This window comes from Marmota flaviventris, chromosome 8, assembly GCF_047511675.1.
Source record: "Marmota flaviventris isolate mMarFla1 chromosome 8, mMarFla1.hap1, whole genome shotgun sequence".
NCBI classification, from domain to species: Eukaryota; Metazoa; Chordata; class Mammalia; order Rodentia; family Sciuridae; genus Marmota; species Marmota flaviventris.
Window position 1 is genome coordinate 133,326,364 of NC_092505.1, and position 13,186 is coordinate 133,339,549.

The 13,186-nt window shown below is 51.3% G+C and overlaps 1 protein-coding gene across 4 annotated transcripts in view; it reads left to right on the plus strand.

The window, feature by feature from the left end:
* The window catches only part of Cacna2d2 (calcium voltage-gated channel auxiliary subunit alpha2delta 2), a 133,998-nt gene that overhangs the window by 58,666 nt on the left and 62,146 nt on the right, over positions 1-13,186 (plus strand). For all 4 annotated transcript variants that reach the window (XM_027933751.2, XM_027933753.2, XM_027933754.2 and 1 more), the window contains exon 3: positions 10,377-10,493. In XM_027933751.2, the coding sequence (XP_027789552.1) occupies positions 10,377-10,493 (117 nt within the window). The remainder of the gene's footprint in view (positions 1-10,376; positions 10,494-13,186) is intronic.

Sequence of the window (13,186 nt, forward strand, 5' to 3'; positions counted from 1 at the left end):
CGTCTTTGCCTTTGTACCCCACACCAGTCATGCCAAGATCTTATGTTTTCACAAGAGCGGCCAGCCTGAGGACCTTGGCAGCCAGCCCCTCTCATAAATGGGGCTGTCATTGGTGCTGTCATAATTTGATGACATCTTCAGCAGCAAATCTCAGCAGAAAAGGGTAGACTTCCAGCCTGTGAGACCCAGAAAATTGGTCCCTACAATGCAGGATTGAACAAGGAAGATGCTCAGGGCCGCGTAAACAGCCCTATAAAGAGTCTCCACAAGAAACCAGCATGCCCTGCATTTGACCTTCCATCTTTGAGGAACGTTCAGGACAACAGGCTGAGATAGCTCAGGGTTATGTGGACTCCTAAGGCTTGTGCCCAGCCACCCAGCTGATAAAGGGCAGGGTGCAAATTAAACCCATGGCTTTTCAGACAGTCTTAGATATGTGTGCAGGAGTCTGGGGAGTTTCCTCTTTGGAAAGATTCTGGCCCTTGCTTTTGGTACCTATTTCCTCATCTGTAAGTCAACCAGTGGATGAATACTTCATTACCCTTGTCACAGTTCATGGAAGAGAGGGAGACATTTGCCCTTGCTCCGAGGACAGGATCCTTCAAAATTAAAAGGGGGGACTCTTGGTGCAAGATAAGCTTCTGGCCACTCTGGAGTCCCTGGGGGACCTGCTCCAGCCCTTGGGAAGATTGCCCCCTGAGCTTTCCATGCTTATACTGTATGGGGTGGGATGGAGGTCACGCAGACAGAAGGTACAGATTGTGTCCTTGTTTCCTAGTCTGTAGAACCATGCCTTAGGCTGGGCCTCCAGTTCATTTCATGAGGGAATTTAGGGGGATGAATTTCTGCCAACTCTAGGATATGAAAACCAGTCATCTTGGAAGATCTCCATAATCTGTTGGAGCTGTGACATAAGTAGGAGTCCTCCCTGGCATACCAAGGGCCCACCAGAGCCTCCGCTTACCCTGTCCCCCTGAGCACATCCCCATCATCCTTCCATCCCTGCTCCTAAGAAGCATAGAGAGTCCTTACTCCAACCTGTTTTACCCCAAGCTGAGGCTCAGAGAGAGAAGGAGTTAAAGAGGACAGACAGCAAGATAGTCAGTAGGACCAGGTTTCTGTACTTACTTGGACTATCATGTGGAAGAGAGGGAGCCATTTGTCCTTCTCCAAGGGCAGGGTCCTCATCCAAAGCCAGGATGGTCCAAAGCGGCTCAAGGTGGTGAGCCAGGGGCACACCAGACTTGTGGGTGGGGGTGGGCAGGTGAAGGAAGATGTACCCAGGGCCTGATGACAGGTCTGAGAATCCAAGCACCACAGTCTCCATTCACGGCCTGTACAGCCTCCAGGCAATTTCTCTATCTCCCAGATCCTTGGTTTCTTCAGCTATAAAATGGGAATACTAACCATACCTGCTTCATTGGATTGTTGTCAGTTCATAAGACTCAGTGGGTTGTGTGCTGAGGCCTATCTGGCCACACAGAGGACCCTGTCGTCACTGTCAATGTCCCTCTGTGGCTGAGAGGCTCAGAGTCCTAGGGGAAGGAATGCAAGCCAACTGGGTGGGAAGGCAGCAGAAGAGAGCGGAGCCAGGGTGGGTGGCAAGGGGGCCCAGACACCGACACAAACAATCTGTTTCCCATAAACATGGGCGCCCACACCAGCCGGCCGCCACCCGGCGACTTCTGCGAGTTGGGAAAGTGCGGGTATGTTTACTCGCACTCCCCCGTGCCAGCTGGTTTGCTGGGCACAGCTTCCCTCCCAGCTGCCTCGACAGCCGGCAGCTCCCAGCTCAGGAAGGCGGGGGGGGGGGGGGGGGGCAAGCAGGGGCCCCTGGATCTTGCCTGCAGCTTGTTCACCTCAGCTTAAATCGCCTACCCCAAAGCTAACCCAGGTCAAATCCTGAGGACAGAGGGCACTGAGAGTCTTCATGGATCTTGTCCATGTGACCAGCACTGTCTTCCCTACTCTGTAAGCTCCAACTGTCCAGAGGCCTTTGTCTTGAGTTCAGATGACAGATGTCCTTCCAGTTGGGTCCATGCCCCCTCCCTCCATACTCCAGCTGCCTTCTGGGCATCTCAGCACACCCAAAACTGATGGATGCATGTTGTAGGCGGGTGCAGTTACAGTGGCCCTGCTGCCTGCCCCATGGTCCTGGGATGCTGAGAGCTCCATGTCACTGCTTCTGTGTTCTGTGAACACCTTGTCTGAAGTGGGCAGTGGCAGCCGCAGAGGTCACACATCATCCCCATGAGGTCAGGGCAGATTCTTGACTATGAAGATGTCTCCATGGCATTGCATCACCCATCTCCAGGCATGAGTGTAGCATTTCAGATCATAATGGTGGGAGCTGGGAGGCAAGGTCTCAGGAAGCTTCCCTGAAGGTTCTGTCAGGGGTTTTTCAACAGGCACGAAATGGCCTATGCCAGAACTTTAATGTGTAACCTTGAAGATGGGTCCTAGGTGGCTTTATCCCTATAGCATTTGGTTTGGAGGTACATATAGAAGTGTACCCAATGCTGACCCAGGTCAGGAGGGACCCTGCAGTCTTCCCTCTCACTGCCCCCCATGGGCTGGACCATTTGGGGTCATCATCTTAATAGTAGGGAGACACACCCCCCCATTAGATTCCTTTCTCACTGTCTGTCCTGAGAGCATCACCTTGACCACCAAGGGAGCCAGAACTTAGGAAAAATAAAGTCACAGACTGTGAGCGTCACATAGGCACATGGCCATGGGAATGCTGTTATCCAATTGTGGCAGCCTGGAGTTCAGCCACTGTGCTGGGTAACTGTGAGTGATCCCTCTCAGGATCCTTGACAGCTGACCTGTAGCATGAATATGAAGCACCTCCATGAGAAGGTAAAGAGGTCCAAGTAGCATGGGGCTGGGGAAGATGGAGCTATCCTCAGGTGACAAGAAGCTCATTACTTACCCAGGTGAGGTTTCCAGGCTTTGGAATCTTGGAGTATGAGAAGGTTCCTCCAGTTTTCCTCAAGTGGAATATGCCCCTCTGTTCACAGTAACCATCGAGAACCTTGGATAAAGGTCCTCTCGTGTTTAGAGTGGTGGCCAGAGCCCTCCAGAACTGCTCTCACATGAGACACAGGCCTCAGTGCAAGCCCAAGGATAATCAGAGTGCTACAGCTTTTAGTCAGTTGGAAAATTCACATCTGTTTCAGGGGAGCAAAGACAGGGCTGTACCCAAGAATGGGCCTTGTACTCACTGTTCCTCTGGTTTGCAGACTTCACGTGGAGAGGGGTCTTCCTGGGGCCACTGTGGGCAGGTTGGCACAGACTGGCCCCAGCTCGGCTGGGAGGATTTGGTTTATTGTTTTGTGTTGGGTTTTGTGTCTTTTGAAAAACAAGAGATTGAGCCTTTTTATGACATGGATTTTACAGCGTAACGAGGCAGCGTAATTTCCCATTCTCAGCGGCAAGTGCACTTTTTACACTAATTGCATAATTAGACATAATGTACTAATTGCAGTAATGGATGACAGTCAACTAAACTTTAACTTTAAAAACAGGGAGGCGTTGCTGGGGGGGGGGGTGGGGGGTGGGTTCATGCCCCTGTGAGTTTTGTGAAGGGGAAACCTGCTAGCAAAAACTGCTAGAAGCTGCCTCTTGGGGCCAAGGGATCATGGAACCAATGGGTCCTTCTCCCCTGCCCTAGACTCTATCCCCAATAAGAGCCTGTGGCATGAGGGTAGAGTGCCCCCATGGGAGTGTAAAGACATGTAAGGGGGTGAGTCTGGGGAAAACAGTGTTCTTAATGGGCCACCAACCCAAGAGAGCCATGTCTGCATCTGACCAAGGAAGCCAGGCCAGCAGCCTGCTCTCTGTTCCCACTCTGTCTGTGTGTCCCACCCCCCGATATCTCACACTGGCCAGATTGTAATTGTCCAGTTATAACCCATCTGTGACTCCCCCTAGAGAGTGTGTTCATCCCAGGCAGTCCCTGCTCAACACGAAAGCATGTTATTAACAACATGATAACCAATGTCACCGCGTACAAACTCTGATTGTGACAGGACATATATATAGATGACTCACCATGGAACCAAGCCACCATGGGATGGTGGCAGCATGGCCACATGGGAATCTCTTGTGGCAACCAGCAAGAGTCAGCAGCTAATGTAACTTGTAAATGAGTAGCAGGGACCCCTTGCCCTGGCTCTACTTTAAGTCCTGCCTACTGGGGGAAGGGGGCTTCCTGGGGAACTTTCTATAACATACAGTCCAGTGGCTGGTATTTCCCCAGAGTAGCCAAGTTAGGGTTTCCACATGCCCGGTGTGAGGCAGCCCTTCCATTCCGCCGTGGTACAGCTTATTCCAGATCTGCCCTGCGTATTCTCAATGGCAAAGGAACCCCAGACACATGGCTACACCATCAATCCTCCCATTTTCAAAGGTGATTAGTGATTATATCAATAGTTTCAATAAAGATAGGAGGCTACGGTGGCACACGCCTGTAATCCCAGCAGCTTGGGAGGCTGAGGCAAGAGGATCACAAGTTCAAAACCAGCCTCAGCAAATTAGCAAGGCCCTAAGCAACTCAGTGAGACCCTGTCTCTAAATTAAATACAAAATAGGGCTGGGGATGTTGCTCAGTGGTTAAGTGCCCCTGAGTTCAATTCCTGGTACCAAATAACAAAAACAGGAGGCTGTGTAAGCATCATAGTGGGGGAAAGACTAGGGGTTTTGGCCCTGGATCTGCCCTGCCTGGCTAGGGTCCTCAAACTGGTTACTACCTGTCCCCTACTCCTGCTGCCTCCTTTCTGGCCCAACACAAGGTCCCTGAAGTCAATATAAGCCATCCTCCTAAGGCTTTCCAGATCTCTGATACAGACCAATCAGAGGGCAGGTGACCTCTGCCCTCCAACCTCAAACCCACAGGTTTTTCCTTCCCTCGTATATGAGCCCATTTCATGGGACCTAAGGAGGTCTAGTCCACTATCTCCAGTTACTTGCTGGCCTCCCGTTTAGGGACCTGTTGGCTTGAGGGACTGGGCAGTTAAGATGCTCACTTGTCTGCCCCTTATGAAATCAAAGAGCAGACACAAAGAGGCATGGTGAGAGGAGGTGTGGAAAACAGTTAACCACCCAGGGATCATATCTTGGGACTTAGAATGGGTGCTTGGATGCTGGAGCACCTGGCCAAGCCCCAAGATGAGACTAGTCCTTGAGAAGACAGCAGCAAGGCTGAGCCTGCATCAAATATTTCTTGTTCCATCTTCTTTCTGATTTAATTTTCCAGAGATGAGGGCCTGTTCACCTTCGCTGCAGAGAGATGCCTTGGGAGTGTGCCTATTTTCACTCCCAGGTTGGGTGGTTGGTGAGTGATCCGGCTGGTTCTGTGAGTCCATTGTCTCCTCCCCTCTAGAATGGCCCTTTTATCTGTCACCAGTCCTTTAGCATCAGTGTCCTCCTCAGTCCCCTTTCAGGCTGGCTTGATCCCCCGTTCACTTTATACCTCCTTTCCACAGGCCTCACCTTCACGTTCAGGGATATATAAATGCCGGGGTGGAACTGTACAGGTGTGCCCTAAAGCCAAAGCTTTCAATCGTCAATCCAGCTCTGTAATGGGACTTCACCTCTCTGGGCCCCAGTGTCCTGCCTCTAAATGGGGATCCTCCTCAATGGTTGTTGGGGATCATTGAGGCCAAGTATGTAAAGCACCCATCCCAGCCAATGCTCAACAGCAAACAGGGCTGTTCCCATGGCGAGCATGGTCCGTCCTCTCTTTTCCCTTCCTCTTGCTCCTTTCCCTCTCCTGTGCCACCTTCGTCTTCACCCTAGTCTGGTTGGGTGCTGGCTCAGATCTGGGCCTCACTGCTGCTGGCTTGCTAGGACTTTGAAAAATGCCCTCTGATTGGGGCCTTTCCCTGTCACTTGTCCTGAGGCCTTTTGGCTACTCTAGGGGCTATCTTTGTGTTCCTGGCATCTTGGGGCCGTAGCAGCTCCTCCACCTCTCCCCATCAGGAACTAGAAGGATAAGGCTGGCTCCCTGTGCCCTACAAGGGTTCAGGCTTCCTGTCAAGGCCTCCATTCCTGCAAATGCTCTCCAGGCTCACTTCTTGTTTATGTGGAGCTTCCCGGGGAAGCAGGAGGCTGAGCAGCGGGTTTGGGGCCCCTGAGGAGATTTCATTCTCTTAAAATCTCCGGGCCAGAAGGCTGGCTGCACATGCTGCTTAACAAAAGAATTGCTGGAGCTGAGAGACAATTGGGGTCAGAGCAGCACTGGAGGGAGGTGGGACGTGCAGAGATGAAGGGACAGATCTTCATAACTAGTAAAGGGTGCTCCAAACGGTCCCCTAAATTGCCTCTCATGACCCCAGCCACTCCTGGTCTCCCTGTTCCTCAGCCCCTTTGCTACTGTCTCCTGCCCTCCCCCACATGCCCACCTGTTTCCATCTGGCGCCCTGCCCCAACACCATCCTACCTTCCCCTGGGGATGAAGCCCCGCTTCTTCCTCCCTATCATGACTGACTTCCAGCTGCAACAGCCTGTGAACTTGCAGTCTCCATCTCTCTCCTCCATCCAGATGCCTAGCAGAAACAAGGACCTCTCAGGCTGCACCACTGTGGGAGCTGTTGGGTTTTTCCAATCAACTGTCTGGGCCAAGGACACCAATGAGCATGTGGTCATGCTATGGTTGTTGAGGATCTGCACCATGTGTGCCTTGACCTTTCTGCCACTTCCCAGTCGATCCCTGGGAGCAGTGCTGGGGGCTGGGCCTTGAAAGGAGCTAGCTCTGGGCAGAGTCCAGGCTCTGGAGTTGCCCTGAGCTCTCCGGGGCTCTCTGCTGGAGACCACAGTGAAAAGGACCTCCCTGGAACACATCACTATAGAGATGACCTATCTCCCAAGGTGGGGCCATCTGCTAGGCTATATCACTTGGATCTCCCTGGGGCTTGGGGCTCAGCTCAGGGTCTGCCCAAGAGACAGAGCAGCTGGAGCAGATCCAGGAGAATGTTAGAAGGATGAACATCAGGGGCTTGCCATTCAAGGACTGTTACACCTCAGAGGCTTGTTCAAGATCAGGAACAGGCTTGGCTGGCAGCTTGACCAGCCCATGACATTCTTGGATTCTGCCCTCATCTCATTAAAACTGCTTCCAACCCACTTCTCTGCCTTCACTCTAAAGAGGATTTAGGTAGGCAGTGGAAGCAGAGATAGCATGAGCAAAAGTAATGCAGTGGGAATCAGCATGAGCCAGGGACCCAAGGCCTGCAGACACATGACAGGTCAGTAGGCCAGAGAGGCCCCAAATACTGGCACCGAAGGTCAACAGAAAGGTGCCATGGTTCTTAGGTAGAAGTGGAACAAGAGAAAGTATAGCAGAGACATCCCTGGGCTCCGGGGGCTCATACAACTTCAGAGAGAAGTGGAGGAATAAAACACAGATCCCAGAGCTCTGCTCTTGAACATGGAATCCGACATATATATATTTGTTGAGTATCAGTTGCACACAGACATGATGCTTGGGGAGAGATGGAAAGGAACTGACTGGCTGTGCTCCATCAGTGGCGACCTGGTGTCTAGGCTCCCTAGTTATCACTGGCTCCACAGTTATCATCTCCAGGGCTAAGGCCTAAGTGTTGGGGACAAGAACAGGGTGGTTGGGGGAGGGACCTTAAAAGAGGGAATGGGGCTGGAAGTGGGCAGACCTCAGGAGATTGAGGTTGCCTACTCAGGAATGGAAGCTGATAGCTTTATACAGCCCTGAGCGTGCAGATCTAGCTGTGAGAGAACGGAGGGGATGGGGCTTCTGCAGAATTCTGGAAACCTTAAACAATATCAGTAACAACAATAGTACAGGGTTCTTTTTTTAAAATATATTATGCTTACATTTTTTAATACCTTTATTTTATTTATTTATTTTATTTTTATGTGGTGCTAAGGATCAAACCCAGGGTCTCACATGAGCTAGGCGAGTGATCTACCGCTGAACCATAGCCCCAGCTCCAGTACAGGGTTCTTGAGGCATGAATTGGACTGTCCTCTGTCAGCCTGTGAGATGAGAATTGCCATTTTCATTTAATATATTGGACCCTGAGGTCCAGAGATGGGTGACTTTTGGCAGCATCTCAGCTTCTAAGCCATTGTGTCACCTGGTGTCCTTGGATATGGCTCTGACTCCTAGAGATCTTCCTCTGCAGGCCCCAAGCCTCAGCTCAATTGCCATGCAAGGCTTCAAAGGGCACCCTGGGCTCCAGGGAGAGAGTTCTAGGTCTCCCCAGGAAAGGTGTCAGTAAACTCACATGGTCCAGCCTCAGATCCTGGGAATGACCTTGACAGGGAGGAGAGTCTAAGGTATGGGAACTTAATCCTCTGGCCTTGAGGAAGCCAGGCAGCTGCGCCCCCTGCTGGTGCAAGTGGCCTGGGGTACCACTTTGCTGAGGCTTAAGCCAGTGCGAAGGAAACCATGACCACAACACACCCAGGGGCTGTGGTCCCAGGCAAGGGAAAGGAGATGTTTTGAATGTACCAAAACCTGGGAAGAATGGATCGAGGTAGATGGGGCCCTGGATGTGCCACTCACTCATATGGCCTTGACTTGTCCTCTCCTTTTTCTGATCCTGTTTCCTCAACAGTAAAGCACTGCATTTCCCTGTGACCCCCTCAGGCTCCGCCCGCCCCCACCATGTCCCCTGCCTCCATCACTGTCTTCCATCAGAGGGCTTCTGTCCTGAGGCAGGGCCTGAGGCCTGGAGAACAACCTGTCCTGGTGCCCACTTGGGGCCGCTGTCCTCTCTGGCTGTGTAGCCAGGCCCCACAACTCGCCCCCTAATTGCCACTGCTCTGCAGGAAGGAGCGACTTCACCACAAATTATTTTGTTCTAAGAGAAGGACAAAAAGCAAAGAGAAGCTGGGAGAGATGGGGGTGGCGGGAGGAGGAGAAGATTGCCTGAGTCTGCTTTGTGCTGTGCTTTTAACCCTCAGACTGCTGGGTGCTAGGTGGGCAGTAGGGCAGGGGCTCTGGCTGTAGCAACCCCCAGCCCATCCCCCTCAGTTGACAGAGGCCTTATCTCTCCACTGTCTTGTGTCACTCTTCTGACCTTATCTCTCCCTGAATGTCTGTCTCTCATCAGCTGCCTCTGTCATCTCCTTATCTCCCCCTCATCACCTCCTCTCTTTCCAGGTCCTTTCACTTCTGCACAGCCTGGAGGTATGGCGCAGTCATGGCAATCTGCCCTGTGACCTCTGGTGGTGAAAAAAAAACCAACTTAGGGCACAGGACTCCTGAGGCCACCTGAATGGATACATGGATCTGACCAGGCTTAGGAACACAGGAATGTATGATGAGCACACACACACACACACACACACACACACACCCAAGACCCCATTCACAAACAAAGATGCCTGCAGAGACCAGGCACAGTGACACACGCCTGTAATCCCAGTTACTTGGAAGGCTGAGGCAAGTTCAAGGCCAACCTGGGCAATTTAGTGAGATACTATCTCAAAATAAAAATTTTTTAAAGGCTGGGGATATATTCAGTGATAGAATACCTTGGGTTCAATCCCTGGTACTGAAAAAAAAGGGGGAGGGACACTTACAGAAAACTGTTCCTAAGACTCTCATACATACAAGCCCTTTGGCTATGTCTAGAGGACCTAGGCCCCCTTTCTCAGTGTGCTGGCACTTGCACATGCCCACAGACCTACCCTCTGAGGAGAAGGAAAGGGCAAATTCATCCCCCTCACACGCTCCTTATTCCCTATTCCCTGCCCCCATATCTGTGTCCTGAATGACAAAGGAACCCTGAGGGGCACCAGAGCTCCCACCACAGTGATTGCAAATGCCCTGGGGCTACATTAGCAGAAAGGGGTACAGATGCCCCCAGGCCATATGGAACAGCAACTATGTGCATAAGATTCACACATGGGTGTATGTGTGTGTACACACAGGTGTGAGATCATCTTTGTGTTGATATGTGGCCATGTAGTGTGTGCTGATTGGCTCCATCTCCTCCCATGCCCTGCCTCCCACCTCTGCCAACCCACCCTTCCCTGTCTGCTGTTCATAGCCATTCTGAGCTAGTTAATGAGTGCTGCTCAAGGTCCCTGAAGAGGGAACCCTGAGGCACAGACAAGATGGTGACAACTTGGACCCAGCAGTAACCACTAGCCATCAACCAGCCCAAACTGGGCTCTCATCCCAGATGCAAGCTATAGAGCACCAGCCCTGCCTCTCCCCTGAGACTGTGAGGGCGGTAGACTCCATGCTGTCTCTGTGGTCAAAGTCAGGGCAGGGTGGGGGTGAAGGCTCAGCTGAGTGGAGCTGTGCAAAGAGTATATGGGGGCCCATGGTGTGGGAGTGTGCAACCACTCTGGCTTTACCTCTGGCTTCTGCTTCCTTCCAGATCTACAAAGATAACCGGAACCTGTTTGAGGTGCAGGAGAATGAGCCTCAGAAATTGGTGGAGAAGGTGGCAGGGGATATCGAGAGCCTACTGGACAGGAAGGTGCAGGCCCTAAAGGTAGGTTTGTGTGTGGGGAGTTGAGGGGCATTAAGAGGAACCAAGTGGAGCGGTCCTGACTGGGAGGGCAATTTTGTCCCAATCCTCCTTTGTTGCATAGCCCTTGGTCCACTGAATTTAGGTAGGGTTGTCATCAACAGAGTTGTGCTGTCATGGATTATGGGCAGCTGTGGCAGGAGCAGGACAATTTTATCTGGAGTCAGCCACATGAGGGGGGGACCTGGAGTCTCAGATCTCGACATCCCTACCCCTCCCTTCTGCTGGGCCTAGGGTCTTCCCATTCTCTAGGCCCCCGGGTCTGTTTATGGTGGTATCTTGGATGAGTACCTGGCCAGGACAGCAACCTGTTGATGGTGGAATCTCCACCCCTGGGGTGGGCTGCAGGCTCTGATGGAGAGTGTTGAGGGCCCTTGGATGCCCTACAAAGAATGCCATGACCATGTAAGGCTGAAGGTTGAAGCTCTTGCTCTGCCCAGGATTTTGAATGTTTCTGTATCCCCTCTGGGCCTTGGTCTCCCCATCTATACTCAGAGAGGTTGTATCTATAAGCTCCAAAGCCCTCAGATTCACCTGGGTAGCAGGACCTGCTGGACTGCCTTGACACAGCAGGCAGACCCCTGCTACTCAGCCTACCCCAGGAACAGCAGGTGGGGAGAGGTCTCTGGAACTGCAGAGGGCTCTGGGCAGGTCATGCATAAATGGGCCGGAGGTATCCAAACTGCCCTAGCCTGTATCAAGATCAGAGGCACACTTGCAGCTGCCCTAGCCTGTATTAAAGGAAGCTGAGTCCATGAGCCAGGCACACACTTGTAGTACCAGCTACTCAGGAGGCTAAGGCAGGAGGATCACTTAAGCCTACAAGTTCAAGTCTGGGCAACATAGTGAGACCTGAGCTAAAAAAAAAAAAAAAAACAAACAGATAAGTCCAATTAAAAAGAATGAAGTCTTGATACACATTTACAACATGGATGAATTCCAAAATATCATGCCAAGTGAAAGAAGCCAGTGACAAAAGGCCACATGTTGGGTGGTTCCATTCCTATGAAATGTCCTAGAAAGGAAATCCACAGAAATTGAAAGTGATTGCTGGGGCTGGAGGGGATGGAATGGGGGTCATACTGATAAATATAGGATTCCTTTGGGGGTGATGAAAATATTCTAAAATTAGATTGTGGTGGTGGTTGCACAACTCTGAATATACTGAAAAGCACTGAAGTGTATGCTTTATATGGGTGAATTTATTTTTTTAATATTTATTTCTTTTAGTTATAGGGGGACACAATATCTTTGTTTTATTTTTATGTGATGCTGAGGATCGAACACAGTGCTTCACGCATGGTTGGCGAGCACTCTACCTCTGAGCCACAACCCCAGCCCCAATATGGGTGAATTTACTAATATAAAAATTATGTCTCGGGCTGGGGTTGTGGCTCAGCGGTAGCGCACTTGCCTAGCATGTGTGAGGCACTGGGTTCGATTCTCAACACCACATACAAATAAATTAAAAAAAGGTCCATCAACAAATAAAAAAATATTGTAAAATTATGTATCAATATTTTCCAAAAAATGAGCCAAGTTTTCAAGTTTTTCAAAAAATGAGCAAGTCTACACTTGCTCAGACCAGGGTCCTGACAGGATCAAGTCAGGGTTGCCATTCTAGCTCAGACCCCCTACATAACATCTAGGCCCCAAGAGAGTCCCCTTCTCCAGGAGCTGTCCCTGCTGTTCATCATGGGGTCCCCTGCCCGTCCCTATGTGTCCTGACATCATGGAAGAAGGAGAGTCTGGTCTCCTAGGGCCAGGAATCCAGAGAAGATGGACTCTGAGGGCCTCCTACCCAGTGTGGATCCAGGGGACTCAGTGCTGGGCTCAGAGGTCCTTCAAGACCTCCTGGTGGCAGGTGTGGGAAGACAGTTGGGGAAACAAGGTGTACTTGGAGGAGGTAAAGTCTTCAGCTTCAGTAGCAGCCTCAGTGATATCTGAAGGTCTCTCCCCGCTCATGGAGGGTAGATGAGTGGTGGCAATGACCAGCTCTCCACATAGGGACCTCAGAGCCAGTCACCATCTAGAGACTTTTCCAAGTCCCTTAACCAACCATAGAGAAACAGTTGATCCTCATAGTTGGTGAGGAGTTGGGGGAATTCCCTGGGGAGCTGCAGCCAGAGGCCTGGAGTCCTAGTCTCGACCCTCTTCCTGCACCCATGTTCTGGATCCTGCCCTGCGAGTTGAGACATCTCCTTTCTACCACATCTACAGCCCAGCCTGTGGCCTATACAGTAACTACAAATTATTTCAATGGAAGAATAATGGGAAAAGGCATATAATGACTGCACCCACCATGTGCTCAGTCCACAAGTCATTCTCACAGCAACCCCTAGAGGGAGGCCCTGCCACCCCATTCCACAGAGGGGTGCACAAACTCAGAGATGCCATGTGTCAGGACAGGATATGGCAGAGCCAGGATTTGAACCCAAGTCTCTCTGATCCTGAGCTGGGCCCTTGCTCCCCATATTATCCCTGAGGTATGCACTGAGGCCACAGCTCCTGCCCTCCCAGCTCTCTCCTGGCCAGTGATCTCCTGCTTCTGGTTCCAGGCCCACAAAGTGCCTCTTCTCATATGGCCAGAGGAAAGAGGGGGACCATCCTTCCTCCTCCTTGGTCCTAATTGTTCAAAGTGAGCTCTGAGTTTCATT